The sequence below is a fragment of the Podarcis raffonei genome, chromosome 2 (assembly GCF_027172205.1).
Source record: "Podarcis raffonei isolate rPodRaf1 chromosome 2, rPodRaf1.pri, whole genome shotgun sequence".
Classification (NCBI taxonomy): domain Eukaryota; kingdom Metazoa; phylum Chordata; class Lepidosauria; order Squamata; family Lacertidae; genus Podarcis; species Podarcis raffonei.
The window spans coordinates 1,945,738-1,969,069 of NC_070603.1; the positions used below are offsets into that span (position 1 = coordinate 1,945,738).

General features: G+C 47.9%; 1 protein-coding gene across 7 annotated transcripts in view; it reads left to right on the forward strand.

The window, feature by feature from the left end:
* HDAC7 (histone deacetylase 7) overlaps positions 1–23,332 on the forward strand; it is a 202,747-nt gene that overhangs the window by 129,283 nt on the left and 50,132 nt on the right. For 6 of the 7 annotated variants that reach the window (XM_053369528.1, XM_053369545.1, XM_053369518.1 and 3 more), the window contains 3 exons: positions 7,414–7,622; positions 9,108–9,198; positions 20,909–21,011. In XM_053369528.1, coding sequence (XP_053225503.1) covers positions 7,414–7,622; positions 9,108–9,198; positions 20,909–21,011 — 403 coding nt within the window. Of the gene's footprint in view, positions 1–7,413; positions 7,623–8,269; positions 8,327–9,107; positions 9,199–20,908; positions 21,012–23,332 lie in introns of those variants that run through there. The other variant, XM_053369554.1, reaches the window with a different exon arrangement.

Genomic DNA, 23,332 nt, shown 5'->3' on the forward strand with positions numbered 1-23,332 from the left:
CTGAAGTGAAGGCAGCGGCGTAGCGTGGGTTGTCAGCACCCGGGGCAAGGCAAGTAATTTGCGCCCCCTAACCCCTAACCTGCTGCCGCTGCCAGCTTCTTCTTGCTGCTGCCTGGGGTGGGGTATTTACAGTAAGGTAGCCACGGCGGCGACGGCGGGTCCGTGTCAGGTGATCTGAGGCGAGTTGCCGCTGGCGCTGCCGCCCAAACGACGCCGCTTGCCCGGAGGAGGAGGAAGGCAGAGAGGCAAGGAAAATGCAACATGGCCCAGCAGCTGCAGCAGCAGTGGCGGCGGGGCTGTGAGGAGGGGCTGCCTGGCACGCCCTCCGCGGCGAGCACTGAGAGCCGCTGCCTGCCGGACGCCTTCAGCCCGGACGCGCGCACAGCTCGTCGGTTCTGTGAGACATGGGGCTCTGCTACAGCCTGCGCCCGAGGCTCTTCGGCGACTCCGGAGGCGGCGAGCCCGCCCCCCCAGATGTTGCGCCCGGTGCGGCCGGCCCCCCCTGCACCCCCCACGCTACGCCACTGAGTGAAGGTCAGAGTTATGGCTGTTTTGCACTTGCCCCACAGAACAGATAGGGGTCCTTTGGAAAACAGAGCCACTCTGGATTGCTTGGGAACCCTTTGTTGGTGTTGAGCTCCACTATCCCTCAAGTAATCTGCCAGGGTGTGTTGGTGAACGGGGTGGACTTTGGGATTTCAGATTTCAGCAGCAGCACCTTTTGAGAGGGCAAAATCTGGCAAACAAACCCGCCCCTGCCTCTTGGCTTCCATTCTGCTCAGTTCACTGCATCATAGTTGTGGCACCCTGTGGCACCCCCTCAGCCCAACACCCAGTACAAGGGAAGTGGTCATGCTGCCCTATATCCAGCTCTGTTTGAATGCCAGTGGGTGGAGCCTGTGGTGGACAGCGGCTAGAGACAGGGGGGTCCAGGGTCAAAAGGGGAAGGGACCAGAGGGGGGAAACATGGAACTTCACCATCTTCCCTCTCTCTCTGTGCCACCCCTTTGCTGTTGCATCGCCCATGCTCCCCAATCTGCATGAAATCAGCCAAGGGCTGCAAGTTGCCCATGCCCAAGCAATGGCTTTTATCTAACGGCCCACTCCAGAAATGAGCGCTACCTGGATGGTGGAAGCAGAACCAAGCAGAACTCTTGGGTAGCCACATATTTCAATTGAGATGACCTGTGACTGTCCAGGTGTTATTGGACTCCCAACTTGCACTAACCCCAGCAGCCAGCATGATGGGAACTGTAGTCTTTCAGCATCCAGAGGACATCAGCTTCCCCACCTCCGGTTTAGAAAAATTCATGCTAAAGCAGAGCATCCATGTTTGGAGGTAGTATGCCTCTCAATTCCAGATGTCAGGAGAAAATGCAGAAGGCAGTTCTTCTGTTCCACAGTAGTAAGGCACACTTTCCTGAAAAACTCCTACAGAAGGACCATTCATAGCCAGGGAAACAGGTGTGGAGATGAATTTGGGTCACCGAAGCCCCCCACACCTGCAGGCAGCGTGGTGTGCTTTATGAGTCTTTTCCCAGGCACTGCAGACATTTTCTCATACTCTTTCCTATGGCCTTAGGGCCTTAGAAACTTAGTTTTTTTAGAAAGAAAGAAAGATCACACAGAATACACAGAAGTGGGAGCAGGAGAGGCTTTGCTGCTGCTGCTGCTGCTGCCTCCACATGGCACGATGCCCCGAGAAAAGACAGTAGGGAAGTAAAATGGACTTCCAGAAATCTGACTTGCTTCCAGAGATTATGTATACCCGGCTGCCCGGCCCTGGCCTTGGGGCAGCAGCTGTTGTTGGGAGAATCTGTGGGAGGGCGATAATGCCTCATTAAACCACCCACGGCAGCATCCAGCTCAGCAAAATAGAAGCACATACCTGACGAAAGAAGTCATCTGCGTAACAGTTGTTGGGAAAGATTGGGAGATGAAAGAGGTAGAAGTTTGTGTTCCTGCGCTCCAGGGATGGTGCTTCTCTTAATTCCCAAAAACCGACGGTGACTTTTTTGCCCAGGGGGTGAGCCCAGGACAATTTATATGTTTAGCAAATGGCAAAGCCTTTCCTGTACAGTGCTATTTCAGGCAAGCATGGGCCTTTATGGAAAAGGGGTGTTTGCCATAGAAAACTTGTCAGGGAGAACTAGCAGAACTCTTCTTGCTGACTTTCTAGTTTCTCTGGCTGGTGAGAAGGATGCTGGCACCTGCACCCAAACCCTGTTGCTATGCCAGATCACCGGCAGGGCAACCCTATGCCTTGTCTTCTCAGAAGCAGGTCCCATTGGGGGAAAAAGGGTGGGTGGGAAGTAGGTCCCATTGACTTCAGTGGCACTTGCCACTAAGAAAGTGTTCCTAGGATGGCTTCCTTGTCGACTTGTCTGTTCTCTTGAAGACCCTGTGAGATTTTGATCCTGCGACATTATGATGTGCTGGCAATGATTTAAATGCTGCAGCAACTCTCATGAGGCACAAATGTTTGGCCGCGTTTTTTATCAGTGCTTAGAAAACATCCGTTCGCAGGCTTGATGGGCATCGGGGTGGCAATGGAAGCTGCTAATAGCAGCTGGCAGAGGGCACCATTAATCTGAGAATGTCACAGCACTCTCAGCAGGGTCTGGTTAATGAGACCCTGGCAGAGCATTAAAAGTAAATAAACTAGCAAGCAAGAAGTGGTTTGGGCCAAGCTGAATTCAGGGCTGAAATAATGAGCAAATGTGACCTTCCCCAGGGACTTGACCTCAGGAGGCTGCCCAGGTTGGCCTTTGGAAGAAGAGGCCACAGTTGCAGCCCATTTGGAGGCAGTGTCTCTTGCTACCAGGATCCTGACCCAGTGTTCTCCTCTGCTGCTTTCTGGATGCGCATGAAGCTGCCTGTTGGACTTACTTAAGTGAGCCTATTCTTCCATCTGCCTCATGGGTAGGCAAACTAAGGCCCGGGGGCCAGATCTGGCCCAATCACCTTCTCAATCCAGCCCGCAGACGGTCCAGGAATCAGCGTGTTTTTACATGAGTAGAATGTGTCCTTTTATTTAAAATGTGTCTCTGGGTTATTTGTGGGGCATAGCAATTCATTCATTCCCTCCCCCCCAAAAAAATATAGTCCGGCCCCCCACAAGGTCTGAGGGACAGTGGACTGGCCCCCTGCTAAAAAAATTTGCTGACCCTGCCTCATCTGGCCCCAGAACTCCTGCTATCTGAGATGGTTCAGAAACTTCTGCTACTGATCTCCACAAAGGAAGATCTGTGACTCAAGAGCAGAGTGTGTGCATTGCATGCAGAAGGTCCCAGGTTCCATCCCCAGTTAAGACCAGGAGAGAGGGCCTGCCGTGTGGACAACATTGAGGGCAAGATGAGCCAATGGTGTGATTTGGCAGAAGGCAGCGAGGTAGAGGATGGATGGCAGAGGAGCAAAGGCAAAAGCATGTTTCTCTACAGATTAACCACAGTGTGCAGCCATCAGAAAACAGGCAAGCAAAGGAGATGGCCATCTGCACTGCGGGGGTTGGACTAGATGACCCTCAGGGTCCCTTCCAACTCTACAATTCTATGATATGTGAGCTAGTGTTTTGTTTTCCCTCATACAAATGAATAGCATCCATTCAGGGGAGAAAATCAAACTCTGGGATACTGTTTTTGGGGTGGGGAACTAAGCCTGTCCTCTGCCCTAGAACAAGATGTAGGATTTGTCACCTGCCCCGCTGCTTCTCAGAGTTGCAGCTTGTTGTGTTTCTGCATGAGTCACTGTTGGGAACCTTCCTCCTCTGGATTGGAAATCGGCTGTGCTGGATCAGTGACTCGTGCAGAGATGCAGCAGGCAACCCACTTTGTGGATGGCTGGTTTTGTGGAAGCCTTTCCTATATTCATTTCTCGTGTTCCACTTTTCTAAGTCTATTTATCCTGTTGGTCTGACACACGGAAGGAAGTTTGGAATAAGTTAACAAAGACAGCAGCCTCCAGCCAGCTCTGCTTCTTGGGCAGGGCAGGGCTGGGGTGTTCCTGCTTCCCTTCCTGCAAGTGCCCTATTGCCTGCTTCTCCTATTCTGATCCAACTGGAGGTGGTTGGTGTGTGTGTGTGTGTGTGTGTGTGTGTGTGTGTGTGTGTGTGTGTGTGTTTTCATATTGGCTCTCCTCCCAAGGATCAGTTTAACACCAAAAAATGTCAGATCATGTTAGATGCTACAAAAGCAAGCCATTCGCTAGCTGTCAGGGTGGTTTTGGTGGGCTTGTTCGTAAGTGTCTGGAGGGAGAGGATGCGATTAGTGGTTTTGTTTTTCTGGGGTGGAATCTTAAGCTGGCTTCCTTTTGAGGCTGCCTGATAGCTAGTTGGGAGTTTCTATAAAGAAGCGCAGCATAACCAGGGCTAAGTACACTCTGCCATCTCTTCACTGCCACCCACAATCCACAGTCTGTGCCAAACCGACACAGATTCTGCCCCCGGAAAATGCCTGTTCATGCCAAAATGAAACTAATACGCAGATAACCTGGGAGGGGACAGGGAATGATATATATCACTCACTCCTGTCCAGCTACCTGCTGAATTGGAAGTTAGCACCAGTCAAGGTGTGCAACTCTTCCTGAACAATCTCTACACCTGTGAAGGCTAGATTTTAAAATGAAAGCAGAGGCTTCCAGGATGCTGTCTTCTGCGCCAAATATTGAATATTCTGTGGCATGATACATTCAAACATGCACAGAATGTACTTGACTCTAAATGCAGCCAACTGCCCTGGTTTTGGTTTTTGTTTAGTTTTTTAAAGGAGGTTTTAAATTAATGAGGCTAGTCTCTTGCCCAAACCAAGCCTCTTGTTGATTTCATTGGAATTTGAGCACAACTGGTTTTCAGTGGATCAGCGCCACTAGAATGGCTTTGGGATCTGGATTACATTGAATTTTGCATGGAAACAGAATTGCAGCATGGATTATTCTGTTACTTGGAGTTAACTGAAGCGGAAACAATGCACAATGATTCTAGTCCTCAATGTGGCTGCTTTGACTGACTGGCTAGCTGTCAGATAGATTTCTAAGTCTCCTTTCAGCTGGTGTTCCAAGCTGGCCAGAGGCAGTTTTGTTTGGGAAAGGCAGCGTCTGCCACGGGGTCTGGTCTTTCTGGTACCAGATGTTCTTCTGTGGCCAGGAGGGCTCTTTGCTCTCCCTTGCAGGCTCCTGGTCATGCTTCCCTCCCCACCTGCATCTTCTCTCTGCCAGTTACGCATCTCCTTGCCTTACACCGCATGTCTCTTCTGCAGCATGAACAAACCTGCCCCTTCATTGTGGACATCAGCTGAGGGCCTGCTCTGGGTGCTGCCACCTTTGGGAGTTAGGTGGGGGCTACTGAGGAAATGGCCTCCTACGGCAGTGACCTGATTGTGGAATAGAGTATGGTCCCCAGAGATCTTCATTTGGCAACTACATCACTATTCTTTAGACACCCAGTGAATACCATTTTGTTCCCAGGGGCTTTTGGGGAATCATAACGTCATCTCTCTGGCATTACTGCCTGTTTTGCTGGTGGTGGGTCTGTTGCTGGAGGGATTTATGTGGAGGCTGGACATCCATCTGTTAGAGATGGTCCAGCTCTGAATTTCCTTCATCAAGGAGGGGGCAGGACTAGTTTAGGGGAAGGGACCCCTTTTGGAGGGAGCGCTGAGGGCCACATCCCCCCAGTGGAAAGCTGGCAGTAGGGGGGGCAGCAATGGGGGGGGGACCAGACACACCCAGATACTCAGTCATACATGAAAAGCTATTTTTCATGGAAACAGAGACATATATTTAATTCTTAGGAACTCTGCTCAGGTTTTACCTTTAATTATCTCCATATACTTAAATTGGGGGGGGGGGGTTAAGTTAAAGCTCATGAGCACCATTTTCTGGTTCAAAAAGCAGAAACACTGGACAAATGCAAATAGCATCAAGGCCTTATAGCTATTCAAACTTTGAAACGCAATTGCAGCCATTGAACTTTCATGCTTACAAGTACATGGACAGTTTTTGCATGTTGGCAAACCTACCTCTCTGCTCAGACATTTCCACCTCTGCTTTGATCACCTTCCAGCAGATCTTCTTGCAGAAGGAGCTGCCACTGGGCACTTTGCATGTTCTCCAAGTCCCTTAATGCCCTAGCTCAGGAGTGGGGAACCTGTGGCCCTCCAGATGAAGCTGCTCTACAACTCTCATCAGCCCTAGCAAAAATGGCCAATGGCCCAGGGTGATGGGAGCTGTAGCTCAGCAGCATCTGAAGGGCCAAATGCTCTCTGGTGAACAGTTGATGAGAGAGATGCTCCACCCCTCGACTGGATGGCCTGCCAGATGTGTTAGTGCAGACATGTCCAACCGGCCGATCGTGGGTGTGATCGTGGTCAATGGTGGGATTAGATAAAGTGGGCAAGGAATATTGCCACCCCCCAGCGCTGGGTCCCTCCATTGCCGCAGCAGGTAAGGCCAGGCCGGGTGGCAAGTGCAAGGAATGTCGCCCAGCCCAGCCTTCACTGGGGTCCTTGGTCCCTTTGGCAATGGGAGGGAAGGAGGGTGGGGGGCAGGCGCTTGAGCCGGGGGAGATACGGTAAGCTGACTGGCTCCTCAGAGAGAGAACTTTTGCCTCCTTTCCCTCCCCCCTTAAACTCCCCCCTCCCACATCCAGTTAGCCACCTCCTTCCACACACACACCTCGCGCATGCTCCTTGTTCCTCCAGTGACAATGGGTAGGTCACTGCCAGTTTTTTATACTGGGAGTAGATTGCAGTCTCTTGGAAGTTGGACATGCCTGTGTTAGTGTATTTGATAGTATTTGGCAATTGCTTTATTTTGCATTGTTAGTCACCTTGAATACCTTGCAGTGGAAAGGTGGGGAATAAACATGTTAAATACATATAAACCTCCTGGCGTGCCGGAAGGTGTTGAACTGCAACTCCCATCGTTCCTGACTATTTGCTGCCCTGGGTGGGGCTGATGGGACTTGTAACCTGAAAACATCTGGAGGGTGCCAGGTTGGAGAAGTTTGCTCCAGAAGGCTAACCACTATTTTGTGGTGGGCATTGAAAGTGATTACTGGTAGATGTGAGCCAGCTGTCTTTTGGAGAAGCCTGTTCAACATTCCAGAACTTTTCACTGAGGAAGCTTTGCTGGGCTTCCTGGAAATGCCACCGTTCCTTGGAACTCCGATTGCAAGCCACTGCTTTGAAACAGCGTGCTTCAACCTTGGGGCTGCAGGTGCTGTTGGACTGCAACTTCCTGGCTGGGGATGATGGGAGTTGTAGTCCAACCACATCTGAATGGCACCAGGCTGGGGAAAAGTTTATCTAAGGCATACAGCTAAGTTGAGTAAAAGCTCAAAGTGGCACAAACGGCAAAACCTTATAGAATCTGTGATGGGCACATACTGATCAGTGCATTTTCCTGTCATTTCCACAGCCGCCGTGAAGCTCTGTGTCTCCTTGCGGGTCCCCCAGACCATCCCCATGGACCTGCGGATTGGACAGCGTCTCGCCAAACCTGGCCCTGACACTGCCTTACTGGCCTTGAAGCAGACGCAGCAGCTGCAACACCAGCTCTTCCTGGCTAGTTTGCACCCCCGACTGGAGTACCAGCAAGTGGAGCAACTCAGCCACCAGCACCTGCGGGTCAGTATCCTGCACTTTCTCAGGGTTGGGTGAGGGAAGCTGGTGATGCATACATATACTGCCCCAAAGAGTCAGCTTTGCCTCAGTTGCCTTCCTGGTGCTTCTCATGGGGCTTCTTTGGCAGAACTGCTCCTTTTGCACTTCTGTAGCAAACATTGTTAGGAAACATTGTTTCAAGTGTATGGACTTCTCCCATCCAGCCAAAGACTACCTGTGTTATTGAGCCATGCCTCCGACATTGCAGGGGGTTGGACTGGATGACCCTTGAGGGCCCCTTCCAGCTCTACAATTCTATGAAAGAACTGTGGTGCTATAGGGGACTCTCCATAATCCCAGGAACTGCTGCTCTTCCGTCTGATCAAGGGGCCACCAAGTTCTCTAGCCTGCCTCATCTGCTCACTTGCTTCCACAGACAGGGCATGCAGTTTCCTCAGGTTATATATACCCAAAGCAAATTTTGTAACATCGAACGTTGGCAGCTGGAGCCCTGTCATCTGGTGGTTGTCTGTGACCTTCCTTCCCCAAATGATGCGAAGTGTTGGTGGGCATTTTTTGCCATGGATGGAGAAGGTGCCAGCAGTAGCATGTTGGCAAAGCTCAGCTTCTGTGAGGAATGTCAGATGGGAGACAGTCACCCCAGACAGGGTGTCACCCCAGACAGGGTGTGAGGACAGGAAGAGAAGGGGTTAACAAGGCAATGGCAGGTGAGTGGGATGACCTAATTGCATATAGGAACTGGAAGGGAGGGGAGCAATGAAAGGGGGTAATAGATTGAAAGACAGGAACCTGAAGGGAGCATGGGTCCAGTCACCAGGGGCAGAGTGCATGCTTCAGCTGCAATACCAGGATCAGTCCCTGGTATTCCCGTTAAAGAAACAAGTAGAAGGAGATCCTGAAGAGCAGGTGCCATTTAGGGTAGAAAGATCCAGACTCAGCAGACACATAGGCCTGTAGGTTGGGTCTGCCTTGGCCGCAGCCCCTGAAAGTGAGTCGGGTTGGCAGAGGGAAGGAGTTTGGACGCTTCATGCTCCTTTGGAGCCCTGAAGTGTTTTGAGTCACAACTAATGCCTGAGATCACACTTACAGTGGGGAACCATCTTGCCTCCTCAGCAGTCTCCCGCTGTGGGTGTGCCATTGATCCCTGGTGCTGGGAACCGAGGTGTCTCAGACTTGGTGTCAGACTCCAGGTGGGTCATTTCACACAAAGCTTTCTTCCTGAAGAGGTTATTGACTCATACGAACACAGGAGGCTGCCTTCTGCCGAGCCAGGAAATTGGTCCATTGGGCTCAGGGTTGCCTCCACTGGCTGGCAGCACCTCTCCAAGGTCTCTGGCAGGGCACATGTCCAGCCCTACCTGGTGATGCTGAGGATTGAGCCAGGGACCTTCTGCATGCAAAGCACATGCTCTTCCTCTGGTTCATGGCCCCTCCCTTGGACTCCATCCTTGATATGCTCATCAAACCTCGTCTTCTCTGCATTTGCAGGTGTCGATGGAGCCACCGCCTCAGGACCCCGTGCCTGGGAAGCAGGAACAGGAGCTGCGGCTGCTCTTAAATAAAGACAAAAGCAAACGCAGTAAGAGCCACTCACTTTCTCCTTCCCCCACGTCCCCCTGACTGGAGTGCCCACGGTTCCTTCCTTGCTGTTCTATAATCTTGTGTCACTTACTCTTTTCTACCTGCTATGTGACATGTTGTGTCTAGCAATGGCAACTGGCACCCATTGGACTGGTAGGGCAAGAGGCCGGTAGGCCAAGCACAGGGTGGATCCAGAGCCAGAGCCAATCACAGGCAGAGCCAACTGATTCTCGGTTTGTCCTCCCGGCTCAGTTCCACAAGGGGCAAGGAGGAAGCTGGCAGCCAGTGCTGCCCCCTAGATTGGTCGTAAGTAAGAAGGTGGCGACTGGCTGAGGACAAAACGAGGCTTTTGCTGATGCTGCTGTTGCATTTATTACCTGCCCTTCACCAGCTGGTCCCAGAGTAGGTTGCAACAATTAAGAAAGTTTAAATGGTTTACAGGAACAGGGTGAGCCCTGAAGACACACATCTCAGGTCTTGAAAGGGTAGGGTGAAGAGGTCTGCAGCATTCACTGAAGAAGCCAGACGTACCTCTGTGGGGAGGGAATTCCACAGCTTAGGGGCTACCATTAAAACATGCCCTCTCCCACCTCACATCCCAAACTTCTTTGGGAGGTGCAACGACCAAGCGGGTCTTCTCTGGTGAGCTTAACCCCCAGGAGGATCTGTAGGAAAGGAGGCAGCCTTTCAGATATTTGGGGCTGAAGTCACTTTGGACTTTGAACACTAATGTGAGTGCCTTGAATGGGCTCTGGAAACAAACTGTCAGCCCGTACATTTTTTTAAAGAATAGGTTATATGAATTTTGAAGGCAACCCCAGCCAAGAATCTAGCCATTGGTGGGACAGTGCCCCATTTGCCCTAATGGATTATTCTCCTGGTCCCACATTTACAGTGCAATCCTGTACATGTCTACTGTAAAATAAACTATACTAAGGGCTCGTCCACACTTCTGTTTGTCATGCTGCTTTCCCCCAGAAAAAAACACACTCTTTACTGCTGAATTGGAACAAATGGCAACCAATTTTTCTGCAGATTGCCGTTCATTCTGCTTCAGCAATAAAGAGCATATTTTTCAGGGGAATGCTGTGGGGCAAATGCAAAACCACTTGGACCCATCCTTAGAAACTGGGACACTCAGAAAACCACTGGGACCCAATGCTTTCAAGGCAAGGAGCAAGCAGAAGTGTGGAGGAGCCATGAGTTCAGTAAGACTTAATTCCCCAGTAAGGGTGTATAGGAATGTTGGTTTAGAGATACAAACATTCTGGATTTATTGCAGACACAAAGGGAAAATGGTTTAAATTTGTAAACAAAAATTCATGTCTTGAGAATTGTTTGCAATATTTGACTCTAGATAAACTTGGGAATAATATATAGAGATGCTTTCAATAGCTATCATTTCTTAAATTATTATTATTTCTTCTGTGAAAAGTTCATATTTCCTGTTGTGTATAACTGTAGATATGGCAGTATGTTTAAAAATCATATTATTGAATGTCTGTGTGAAGAAATGGATGCATCAGACAGGGAACAGTTATTTGCAAATAAGAATGCACAATGAATGCATAACCCTGATTGATGTCTTCATAGAGAGACGTCTGATATGCTTTTGAATGAAAACTCAACACACTGTTAGTTCAGTAGCAGATACAATTATAAACACAGGGCGCATAACAATAGTATGAATCCAGTTTGCCCACCCCCTGCAAAAATAAAATAAAATAAAATAAAATCAACATTCTCTTTTGCAGATAAATGCCCCAAACACGAAATACCAGTAAGTAGTAAGGTGCAAATACCCATAGAAGTAAAAGGAGAACTTTCACAAATTCTTAACCATATGTGAAAGATGTTATTGTGCTGACAGCAAAACATAAATTCTTTTTTTTAAATTATATTTTATTAGTTTTCCATACATTTATACCACATTAACAATTTGCATTAAACTTTTCAGTTTTTTTACTTCCTTCGGCTTCTCTGCCAATCATTCAAATTCTAATTTTTTTAAATACACATTTCCAAATTTTAGTATTGCCTTTATACCTACCCGCCTCTTATATTTTGCTTTTTTACAGTATTTCTTATTCTGTTACAGAGCTTCTTTAAATGCCACTAATGTTATTCCGTTATCACTTATACATTCCCAGTATTCTGCTAATTTTCTCCAGTCCTCGATGAATTTTTGATCTCATTGATATCTAATCTTCCCAGTAAGTTTATCAAGTTCTGCATAGTCTATCAGCTTCGTTCTCCATTCCTCCAACGATGGTATTTGTTCTTGTTTCCATTTCTGGGCCAGCAGTATTCTTGCCGGACAGCGAAACATAAATTCAATATCTACTGAAACTATAAAGACTCAACAGATTTAAAGCATGAGTATTACATTCACTCTCAGTTGTATCTCATGCCTATGAAGTAAAAAATGGTAAAGGACCCCTGGAGGGTTAAGTCCAGTCAAACTTGACTATGGGGTTGCGGCACTCATCTCGCTTTCAGGCTGGCATTTTGTCTGCAGACATCTTTCCAGGTCATGTGGCCAGCATGACTAAACCATGACGGAAACAAGAGCGCATGGAAACGCCATTTACCTTCCCACCACAATGGTACCTATTTTTCTACTAGCAGTGGCGTGCTTTCGAACTGCTGGGTTGGCAGAAACTGGGACAGAGTGACAGGAGCTCACCCCATCATGGGGATTTGAACTGCCTACCTTCTGATTGGCAAGCCCAAGAGGCTCAGTGGTTTAGTGCCTATGAAAGCTAATGGCGCAATCAGGGTTGGATACTGATGGTGTTAGTTGCACTTTCCATTGAAACCATTGATTTGAATAACCAACTTTTCACATGACCAACTTTTCACATTGACTTCAGTGAGACCTGAGTGTAACCGACTTTGTTTGGATGCAGCTACTCTTTCTTTAAGTTACCACATTACTCCTTGTTGTTTTCATTGTGACATACCATAAATTGTCAAAAAGAATCACAAGGCAATTCGGAAGGCTTTAACATAATGTTATGTGAGGTGTTTTTTGGGGGGGGGAGACCCTCAGCACATTGGATGTAGGTTTCCTTCCCCCTCCTCATTTACTTGTGCTGGGATCTAACTGACCCCATTTCCCTTTTCATTAACCCCTTAAATGTAAGCATACATGGTACACATCCAAAGCAGGGAGAAGTGAAACACCTCAAAAATTAACCCCCTTAAAAATTGAGAGAATTAATGAAATATGAAATTCCTACAGGTGGGTGGGAATTTTGGATCCTTTGTATAATCCTTGGGGTTAAGCTGCAACTACAAATGCAGAGGAAGGTTAAACCAGGAAACGGGGAAATGAAAAATAAGCAAACCGCCCTCCTTTTCCTCCAGTGTTGTTTTTCTCAGACCCTCCTATCGCTAATTCCATCTCTTCCTGCCTGCCTGGCATGCAGGAGTCATGATAAGGCTGCCTGAACATTGCGCTAGATGTCTGCTGCTCCCCCCACCTTTTTTAACGTATGGATATTGTAACAGAGCAAAAATCCCACAAGTGTTGAGAAACTTGCCTGCTTTGGCAAGAGTCGTTTGCTGCCTGCAGTGATGATGTGAGGCAGATATAGCTCCCATCTGTGCTGTGTTACTCCAGCATCACAGAGCTTGCCTAGGAACAGGTGTGGGTGTGTCAGTGCAGTACAAAATTGGAAGAGGCTTCACGGCATGCAAAAATGTTTGCTGGCTGAGTGCCCCCCCACCTCCTTTGGCCACTAACAGATGCAGTTTTGTAAGATGCAGGACATTTCCATGTAACCAGCATGTTCCATTGGGCACATTCGTCATTCGTCAGGGATGCAGATGGACCAGTCAAACCTAAGCTTCTTCAGGAAGGTGATGAGGGAGCCGAAAGGGTGAACTTGCTCCCCCAAAATCATCAGTAAGAAAACACTCATTGTGTTTTGAACCAAGTTGCTTCTCAGCAGCAGGTATTAAAAACAGTGGGAAGAGTGGTCTCTTCAGCAGTCACCCTTAAGCAACCATTAAGAAAAGCACAGAATTCAGAGGCTCCATAGATCCCTGCACACATGAATTCTCATGCTCCTGAGAAGGGCCATAGCTCAGTGGTAGACTTCATGCTTTGTGTACAGAAGATCCCAGATTCAATCCCGAACACCTCCAGGTGGGGGGTGGGATGGGGGAGACAGACAGTAGACTTTGTCAGACCTTTGCTGAGCTCCTGGAGAGTACAGGCATTAAATGTGTCACTGGCGGTCATGACAGTGATATTTGTTTATTTTATAGCAAGAACAGGAGTAGTGATTTCCTTTGGGACCACAACAAAGGGAAAGGGGAGATTTAACCCTTTCCTCCACAACTTCAATCGCAATGGCAACCCCTCTGTGTACTGACCGAACCCAAAGGGTGCTCATCAATGGTTCCTCTTCATCCTGGAGAAGAGTGACTAGTGGGGTGCCACAGGGTTCTGTCTTGGGCCCGGTCTTATTCAACATCTTTATCAACGACTTGGATGATGGACTCAAGGGCATCCTGATCAAATTTGCAGATGACACCAAACTGGGAGGGGTGGCTAACACCCCAGAGGACAGGATCACACTTCAAAACGACCTTGACAGATTAGAGAACTGCGCCCAAACAAACAAGATGAATTTTAACAGGGAGAAATGTAAAGTATTGCACTTGGGCAAAAAAAATGAGAGGCACAAATACAAGATGGGTGACACCTGGCTTGAGAGCAGTACATGTGAAAAGGATCTAGGAGTCTTGGTTGACCACAAACTTGACATGAGCCAACAGTGTGACGTGGCAGCTAAAAAAGCCAATGCAATTCTGGGCTGCATCAATAGGAGTATAGCATCTAGATCAAGGGAAGTAATAGTGCCACTGTATTCTGCTCTGGTCAGACCTCACCTGGAGTACTGTGTCCAGTTCTGGGCACCACAGTTCAAGAAGGACATTGACAAACTGGAACGTGTCCAGAGGAGGGCAACCAAAATGGTCAAAGGCCTGGAAACGATGCCTTATGAGGAACGGCTAAGGGAGCTGGGCATGTTTAGCCTGGAGAAGAGGAGGTTAAGGGGCGATATGATAGCCATGTTCAAATATATAAAAGGATGTCACATAGAGGAGGGAGAAAGGTTTTTTTCTGCTGCTCAAGAGAAGCGGACACGGAGCAATGGATCCAAACTACAAGAAAGAAGATTCCACCTAAACATTAGGAAGAACTTCCTGACAGTAAGAGCTGTTTGACAGTGGAATTTGCTGCCAAGGAGTGTGGTGGAGTCTCCTTCTTTGGAGGTCTTTAAGCAGATGCTTGACAACCATATGTCAGGAGTGCTCTGATGGTGTTTCCTGCTTGGCAGGGGGTTGGACTCGATGGCCCTTGTGGTCTCTTCCAACTCTATGATTCTATGATTCTATGATACTGCAATTAGTGATAGGGGGAAAGCTTCCATTGGTCCTAAAGGGACCTTTTCCCATCGCTAATTGCAGTGCATGGAGGGAGAGGGTGTCATTGGGATCATAGCTGTGGAGGAAAGGGTTAAACCTCCCCCCCCCCCCCGTGCTGTGGTCCTGATGAGAAAACGCCAACAATCAAAGAACTGAAGTGTGGAAAGGGACCACAAGGGTCATCTAGTCCAACTCCCTACAATGCTGGGATATGCAGCTGGCCCCTACGGGGATCGAACCCACAATCTTGGCATTATCAGCACCATGCTGTAGCCAGCTGAGCTAACTTGGTTGGAAGTGATTCGTTTTGCAGCATGTGCAGTTAGGAACTCTGTGTACATGGCACTGCAAACTAAAACTTTCCAAAACTTAACAGAGGTTTTTTGGTCACTTTCAGGAACCCAGTTTAAGCACCAAGAGAAGCTGAATTGAATGACTCGTATAAATTTGCATTAATTTAGCAGATCTTGGCCCGACTGCACTGGCTGCCAATTAGTTTCTGGGTCAAATTCAAAGTGTTGCTTTTGACCTATAAAGCCTTAAACAGCACAGGACTCCTGAAGGACTCCTCTCCCCATGTAATCTGTCCTGGACTCTGCTTTCATCGCCTGAGGCCCTTCTCTGTGTGCCTCCTCCAAGGCAGGTCCAGGGTGGCAACACGAGAATGGGCCTTCTTTATAGTGGCTCCCCAACTGTGGAATGCTTCATTATATATATTTTAAGTGCCAGGCAAAAACGTCTCTCTTCAACCGGGCCTTTAGTTGATTAATATTCTACAGCCTTATAAATCTGTCTGTAGGAAGGCATGGGGTTGTTTTGCTGTTTTGTTTTTACTTATTTTCATGATTTTTATCCTGTATTTTACCCTGTGAACCACCCCAAGATCTTATGATGGAGGGTGGTATATAAATCTAATACATAAATAAAAATAAAATAAAATTTGCAAATATCAGCTTATTTGGCATACTTCTGTTTCTGCCAAAGAAAGCAGCAGAACTGTTCAGGGCACAAATGCAAACAGCTAGATTTATTTTAATTTTAATTTTGGTGCTTTAAAGTACAGCTGCCCCCATTTGGTGATTTCTGCCTTCACAGTGTGATTAAATGAAACCTAAGGGTCTCACCACACATTGCATTTTTAGGCACACACCTACCTATTTAATATACACTTAAAAAGGCAGAGCATGAGTCTATTGTGTGTCTTCCCAAATAGCTGTATCATACAGAAATGTCTGTCAGGTGCCTAGGATTGGATGACACATTAACAGACCCAGGTTGGCCCTTGTATGTGTGAAAGCAGCCGAAAGAATTCAGGACCCTTTCGTTCTGTGTACTGCTGCTCCGTGTGGTGAACTATGGGAACTACAGCTTAGAGCCGCTTCCTTGGCAGTAAGTATTCTAAGGATCAGGACTGGCCCTGCCCCTCCCCCCCCCCCCCCCCCCGTGGCTGGCCTTTGGGCAGTTCTAGACAGGAAGAAGGCCTATAAAAGGCTTCCTGTTTCAACTCGGGAGCTGCCAGAGAAGTAAAGCCTTTGGTTCTGAGTGTGCTGTGTTCTTCTGCCCCTCAGTTTACAGCCACAGTTTTGATACAAGAGCACAGTGCACATGACGGTGCCCAGCCTTCTCCATCCTGGTCCCTGCCAGCTCTTTCAGACTACAGCTCCCATCATCACTGATCATTGGCCATGCTGGCTACTGCTGATGGGTGTCATAATCCAGAACATCCGAAGAGCACCAGGCTGCGGAGACCTGGCTTAGTCTATGACACATGTTAAATTTGGGAGCACAGGAGAAATGGGTGACCAGAGCTCAGCATCCTGCTAGGCACCTGCTGTTCTTACCTCAGCCAGCACCTTCCTGGAGCACTTTGTGTTCCTCCCTGCACTTCCCTCGTGGCATATAGTGGTCCAGGCGATACAAGCAATCATGGGGCAGGCTGATGCTCAATGAAATAGGGTGTGTCACGGTGTGTACTTGAGCAGTGTTGCAGCCCTCCATGAAGCACAGCAGTGCAAGGAAATAAATAAGCTGTGTAACTCGCCCTCGTTACCCCGAGACAGGATATCCTGTGTCTCAAGCATTCCTGGCAGATGCCTACCCAACTGTGCCATGAAACTTCCCAGCCAAGAGATTCTATAGCTTCCCCCATTTGGTGATTTACTCCATTGCTGGACTACTTTAGCCCACTGCTGGTGTGTTCCTGGAATGGCACAATGGCCACTTCCCATGGCTTTCTCCTGTGATGTTCCAGTGAAGAAGGAATCCTGGAATCATGGGATGAGGTAGATCATGGCTCTCAGGTTTGGAGGTTCAGAGCTGCTGTCATTGGTAGTACCCATGTGCTGCACCCATCCCACATGATTCCCAGCTTCCCAAACTGCGTAGGATCGAGACCCAAGAAGAAGCAACCACAGCACTCCAGAAATGTGTGAACCAGGCTGAAGAGCAGCCTAGTAGCAGAGAAAACTGCATGGGTTGGGTTTTGGAATCTCCTTGCTAGGCAGGTTTGGGAGCCTACCTGCAGGAATGCTTTAGCCCAGAAGCAGAGAACATGTGGCACTCCAGATGCTGCTGGACTAGAACTCCCATCATCCTTGACCAGGCTTGCTGGGGCTGATGGGAGATGGAGTTGAACAAAATCTGGAGGGCCAAGGATCCACAGTCCCTGCTTTTGATACAGAATATCAGAGTTAACTGGGACAAACTACACGTCCCATTTGATGACTCACATCTTGGTGATTCACCTCCACAGTTGTGCTGCTGGCAAGGTAGGGAGCTAGTGGCATTTCTTAATCTTTAGCCTGGTTGTATCTTCCTGTAAGTCTGACTCCAGCTTCTTACATCCCCGGTGGGTGGAATGAACAATTCGCCCCATGCACTTTCTGGCTTCCTTCAAAGGACTGGCCAGTAATTCTCTTTTGAGGGCTGCATTCTCCAGGGGACAGGGCTGATCTGTCAGGGGCTGCATGCTGGTGCTCCATTTTGTCTCTTTCTGCTACCCCTCCTCTGCTCCTTGCCACTCACATGAAATTTCATCCAAGGGCCACATGAAGCCCACTCCCTGCTGTAATTCAGTGTAACTGGATGCCGTGCGTTGCCAGTAGTGTGGAAAAGGCCATGAGGGGCAGCACTCCTGTATATATCCTGTATTTTATTCTGTGAACCGCCTGGAGATCTTATGATGAAGGGTGGTCTATAAATCAAATAAATCAATAAATTAATAAAAATAAGCTGAAGTGAGTGTATAGATGGGGCTGTGAGTTGACCGGCAGGACTATTCGGAAGCAGATGGATGAGTTTGGTGGTTGATCAGGAAAGGAAACTGGTGGATGGCCCTGCCTCAGTAGCCAGCTAATTTAGGTCTCTCGCATTTCTAAGATATTTAGGTGGTCCATGTCAGTAGCAACCAGGGGCACCCAATTTCTCATACTGCTGATGGCAGTGGTCCCCATATGTTAACCCTTCCTGCCATCTAGCGTCCAGCTCTAGAGCTGCACCTTCCCTGTTTCACGGGTTTCTGTTTTCCCTTCCTTCAAATCACCTGTTGTTTGAAGCTTCTTCTCCCTTAGTCTCAGCCCATGTGATGCACTGCTTAATGGTCCAAGTGAGCTGTGTTGCTCTTGCATTGTAAGTGTGTTCAACCCCACAGATTCTAAATTGGAGAGCAGCTGCATCTCCCACCATTTCCTAGAATACGTCTTCATGCGCATTGTGGTAGCCAAGTATCATCAAGAGAGAAAGCTTCTGAGGTCTGGAGCCTGCACCATTTGAACATTGTAATCTCAAATGTTTTTCAGACCAAGGAGTGACTCAGAAAGTTACACCCAGCTGTTGTTGTTTTCAGATAATAACACTCAAAGCAGCCCTGCAGATCATAGGATCTGCATAAGATCCTGAGATTTTTCAAAATTAGAACAATGGGCTGGCTTGCACCCGTTTCTTCCTGGATAGATACAACTCTCCTATTTTATTTTTATTTATTGAATTTATATACCTGGGGGTCTGGTGTTTGTGTGTGTGCATCATACACAGCATAAATTATAGTAGAGAAAGAAAAATACACATTGTAGAGTCCAATCCTTTATGTTGCTACTCAGAAAGAAGTCCCACTGAGTTGGCATAGGGTTGCCGCCATCAGATTGTATTAATAAAAAGCATTTGGTAGTGACAGTATAGGTAGATGAAAGGATACAATATCAATCTGAAATCCCTGTCTTTAGCTGAGGATGGCAGACTTACTCTATTGTAAATGGAATTTCTTATCTAGTGGGGCTGTAATGTTCTTGCACTGATTATTTTTTTAAAAATGTAACTTTACAAAATCCATACATGCCACTCATTTCACAACCACCATTGTGAGCTGGGTCGGTAATGCACCTGTTTTACACATAGAGAACTGAGGCTGAGACGGTGACCTAGGCAGTCCTTGGCTAGGAGGAATATGAACTTCAGCCCCTTAGCCCAAGGCCCATCCATAGCACTCTGCTGGGGTGGTTTTATAGTGATTGGAAGCAGCCTACTTTCTGGCTTGCACTCACACCTCTTGGGTCTGCTGAGAGACACCCCTGGGAATTCCTCTCAGTCACTTCCCATGCTGTGTCAGCACTTTGGAGGTGGTGCTGTGCCCCAGAATGGCACAGCACAGTTCTGATACTGGAAACAGCAAGCTGGTTCTTGGGGAGACACAGGAAGGGTGGCCTCATCCAAGTTCTGAGCGTGTTTTCCCTTAAAGAAGTGTTTCTCAAACTTAGGTCCCCAGCTGTTGTTGGACCACAACTCCCATCATCTCTGACCACTGGTCCTGCTAGCCAGTGCTCCCCCCCCCCCCGGTACTCAAGAGTACGCAGTGCCGACACCTCATTTTTGTTGTTAAATTTGTGGCACTTACTGTAACAACATCACGATGAGTACCAGCACCCATTTTTCTAGAAAACAAGCATTGCTGCTAGCTAGGGATGATGGGAGTTGTAGTCAGTGGGACCCAAATTTGGAAAACATTGCCTTAAGAACATAAAGAAAAGTCCGACCCTTCTAGTCCAACATTTCATTCTCATAGTATCCAACCCGATGCCTGTAGGAAACCTGCAAGCAATTCTACGTAACATAAAAGTGCTCTTAAGGTGCATGTGAGAGTGTGTGCTTTCATCCTGCTCCTTGATCTCTCATAGGTGTTCATAGAGAAGCAGCACAGCTCTTGCTGTGCCTCCCACAAACCTGCACTTCTTTGAGCAGTGTTGATCAAAGCAGGGTAGCTCCTGCACACAGCTGGCAACTCTTCTCTCTGATCATTATGATGTGCAAAGTAGGCATCTCTGCAGCTCCAGGTCAGAGTGCCCCCCTTCTGCCCCCAAGGCCACACCACCTGGAGCCATGCAATGAACATTTGAGGGCTGTGAGGAGCTTGACCCTTATTCTGCTGGGCCCCGCAGCCAATCAGGGAGCAGGGTGGCTTTGTATTTGAGAAAAGGCCAAAGCTTTTGGAGCTTCTTACTTGGGGGGGGGTTCATGGGAGACACGGTGGAAAGTTTTGTGAATGGTGAGGATACGGAGGGGGCGGGATTGTGGTACGAGCTGGGGCCATTCAATGAAGGAGGTTAGCAGAAATTGGTTTGGACAAAGCTGCTGCTGAGTGGTGGAGCCCATGCTGTGCAAGGAGAAGATCTCGAGTCCAGTCAATAGCATCTCCAGGTAGAACCAGAATAGGATGGTTCACCTTTGGCCATCCCGATGTGGCTGGACTACAAACTCTCCCTGACCATTGACCATGCTGGCTGGGGCTGATGGGAATTGGAGTCTAACAGCATCCAGAGGTGGGCATCCTTGGTATATATACAATCCTGTGGCAGGTGGGCCCATTGGTCTGAGTTGAATTAAGATGACTTCCTGTGACAAAGAGAAAAAACTTGGTGCGTTGCTAACTTTTGCAACTTACTATCACTACATTATGAGGACTAAAGGGGGGAACATTTGCCTTCATGTCCTACCAAATGTCTCTTTTGACAAGTGAGAATGGCAAGCTGCTTCTTTTAAAGCACACACTCTTCTTAAGTGAATCCATTCTTTAATTAGTTATTGAAAAGCGTTAGCATGCATTTTGAGTTTAATCAAATTCCCAGTGATTTGCTACCAGTGGGTTGATACAGCTTCAGGGGCTGTGGCTTTTGGTGAAAGGAGCTGAAGCCTAATTCCGATGGGTGGCAGGTGCTAAAGACGGCTCTGAGCTGTGTCTCGGTGGCATCGTCTCATGATGGTTTTTTGCTCAACAGGTGCTGTAGCGAGTATGGTTGTGAAGCAGAAGCTGGCCGAGGTCATCCTGAAGAAACAGCAGGCCGCTCTGGAAAGGACCAATGCACCAGTCATTACATACAGGTGATCTGGTTGTAGATGTATATGGGTCAATACATACATGTATGCTGGCTGTGTCCTATGCCAGGTCTCAGTTCTTGTTAAAGCCCAAACCCCAAAGAATGTAAAACAGAAATGGCTTGGCTATTGATCTTCAGCTGGTTAGATTGATTTTATACCCTGGGTTTCACCCTGATTTATCCAGATGTGAGCACCCTTGATTTACACCATTTTCACACACAGCATATGCTCATATCATTTTCTGCATCCATACTATGAACATTAAACCTCCATTGGCTAGAATGGACATTCTGGATGAAGAAGACAATCCTGCATGCTCCTGGTCCTTGGGCAAGGCCCACTGAACAAAAGCCACATTCAGGCTCTGTTCTGTGTTTAAGCAGCTTGTGGACAGTGTGTGTTCTACGCCCTTCTTGAGCTGCTCCACTCTGACATTCCCACGGTTGGGAACCCTGAATTATCAGAGTTCCCAGTCGTGAGGAATAATCTTTAAAAATCCCCTTCAGAGCTCCCTGCTCAAGCAGGGAAGTCAGAGGGTAGAGGGTGGGGCTGGTGCACATGCCCATATGCTGCCCCCCAACACAAGTTGCTTAAATATAGTGGTTGTGATGCCTTAATAGGGCTGTATTTCCACGTAAACATGCATAGGATCCTGCTTCATATCTTGGTTCCGTGTTATTTTTCATGCACTTGGTTTTACATCTCCATAATCCTCCACCTGCTTTCTGTGGGTGTTTGGTGCGCTGGCAAAACTGAGCCAGTTCACACACCCCTGGGATCATGATTAGCCTGTCTGGCATTACACCTCCCACCTCCTGTGCTTTGGCTCTTGGCACACCATTGCCTTGCCTGGGCACATCTCCAGTGACCTGCTTTCACTTCTATTCTTACACCCTGTGACAGAGTAGTTGGCCCATTTACATTACCAGCATTCAGGGTTATGTCACAAAAGAAGTGCTGGCCATATACATGCATACATACCCTGTGAGTGCCTGTCATTTCTCATGCTTCTGGTCAGGAAGGTTCATGTGGAAAAAGGACTTCTGCTCCTTCTGATCTGATCTTGCCCATGGACACCATCAGAAACATCCATCCTATTCCACTCATCCCAAATATTTTCTTTTTAAAATGTTTTATTTTTTGGAACGGGGGTACCAGGGTTTATGGGGTGGGTATTGCCTGCTTTTTTGTTTTGTTTTGGGGTGTTCATAGATGTGTTGCCTCTTGCCAGCACCACCAGTTTTTCTTTGGTGAAAGGAGTGTTATATGGTGCCCACAACAGTTGCTTAGTCTGGAGACACATTTCCAGATGTATCTCCAGACCCAAAAAGAATGGGGGGGGTTGCTGTGCTAGCTGCTCTCCACATCTGGAAGAAAGAAAACCTGTAGTAGCCCGTCAACCTGATGTCCTCCAGATGTTTTGGATTACAACGCCATCAGTTCCAGCCAGCATGGCCAGTGGTCACAGATGATGGGAGTTGTAGTCCAGCAACATCTAGAAGCCACCAGGTTGGAGAAGGCTGCTCTGCCGGTGGGTGGGTGGCAGGGGGCAGACGTGCTAGTGCAGGAGTAATCCTCTTGAACTCAGTGGGCTTTCATCCTGAGTCCAGCTGCAAAGATCCCTGTAGTGCTTTTTCTAAGTGCTCAAAGTCAGCCTTAGCAACAGTCCTGTAAGACAGACCAGTATTCTCATCTCCTTGTTGCAAGTGAAGGGCTGAGGCTGAGAGATAGTGGCTAAGCTTGAAGAAGCACTGTTGTTTGGAAGCGAGTTTAAAGTGGTGTGACAGAAGTACCGTTGCTGATGTCATCCACACAAATCTCTTTTCCCCACTTCCTTCTCCAGTCAAACATGTTTGACAGGTTTTCAGAATGCACTGCCCAAACCTGCAAGACCTGTTTACCCTCCAAACCGATAAAGTCATGTCAGCCAAGTTTTTCACAAGAGCATGATGTCATAACTAGAAAGAACGCTGAAAAATTCTGCATAATTTAATTTGGTCTTCCATTCTGTAGTGCTCCGTGACGTTGCGTCTAAAGCTTTTAAGTCAGAGAGAATGTGTGGAAGGTTTTGCTTTGGGATGATAGAAGTATGGGAATTGAGTCAAAGGTCGCTGACCTATGTCCCAAGTAGGTCTAATAAATCTGAGACACTGATCACATGGAGAGCCCTAAACCACCCAGCTTTCACATCTCAAATAGAATGTCATTCGTTTGCACAGAAGTATGAAAGTGTAAGCCACCCTTAGCCAACATAGTGCCCATCAGTCCCTGCCAGTGCTGGCTGGGGATGATGGGAGTTGAAGTCCAAATAGACTGGAATGTGC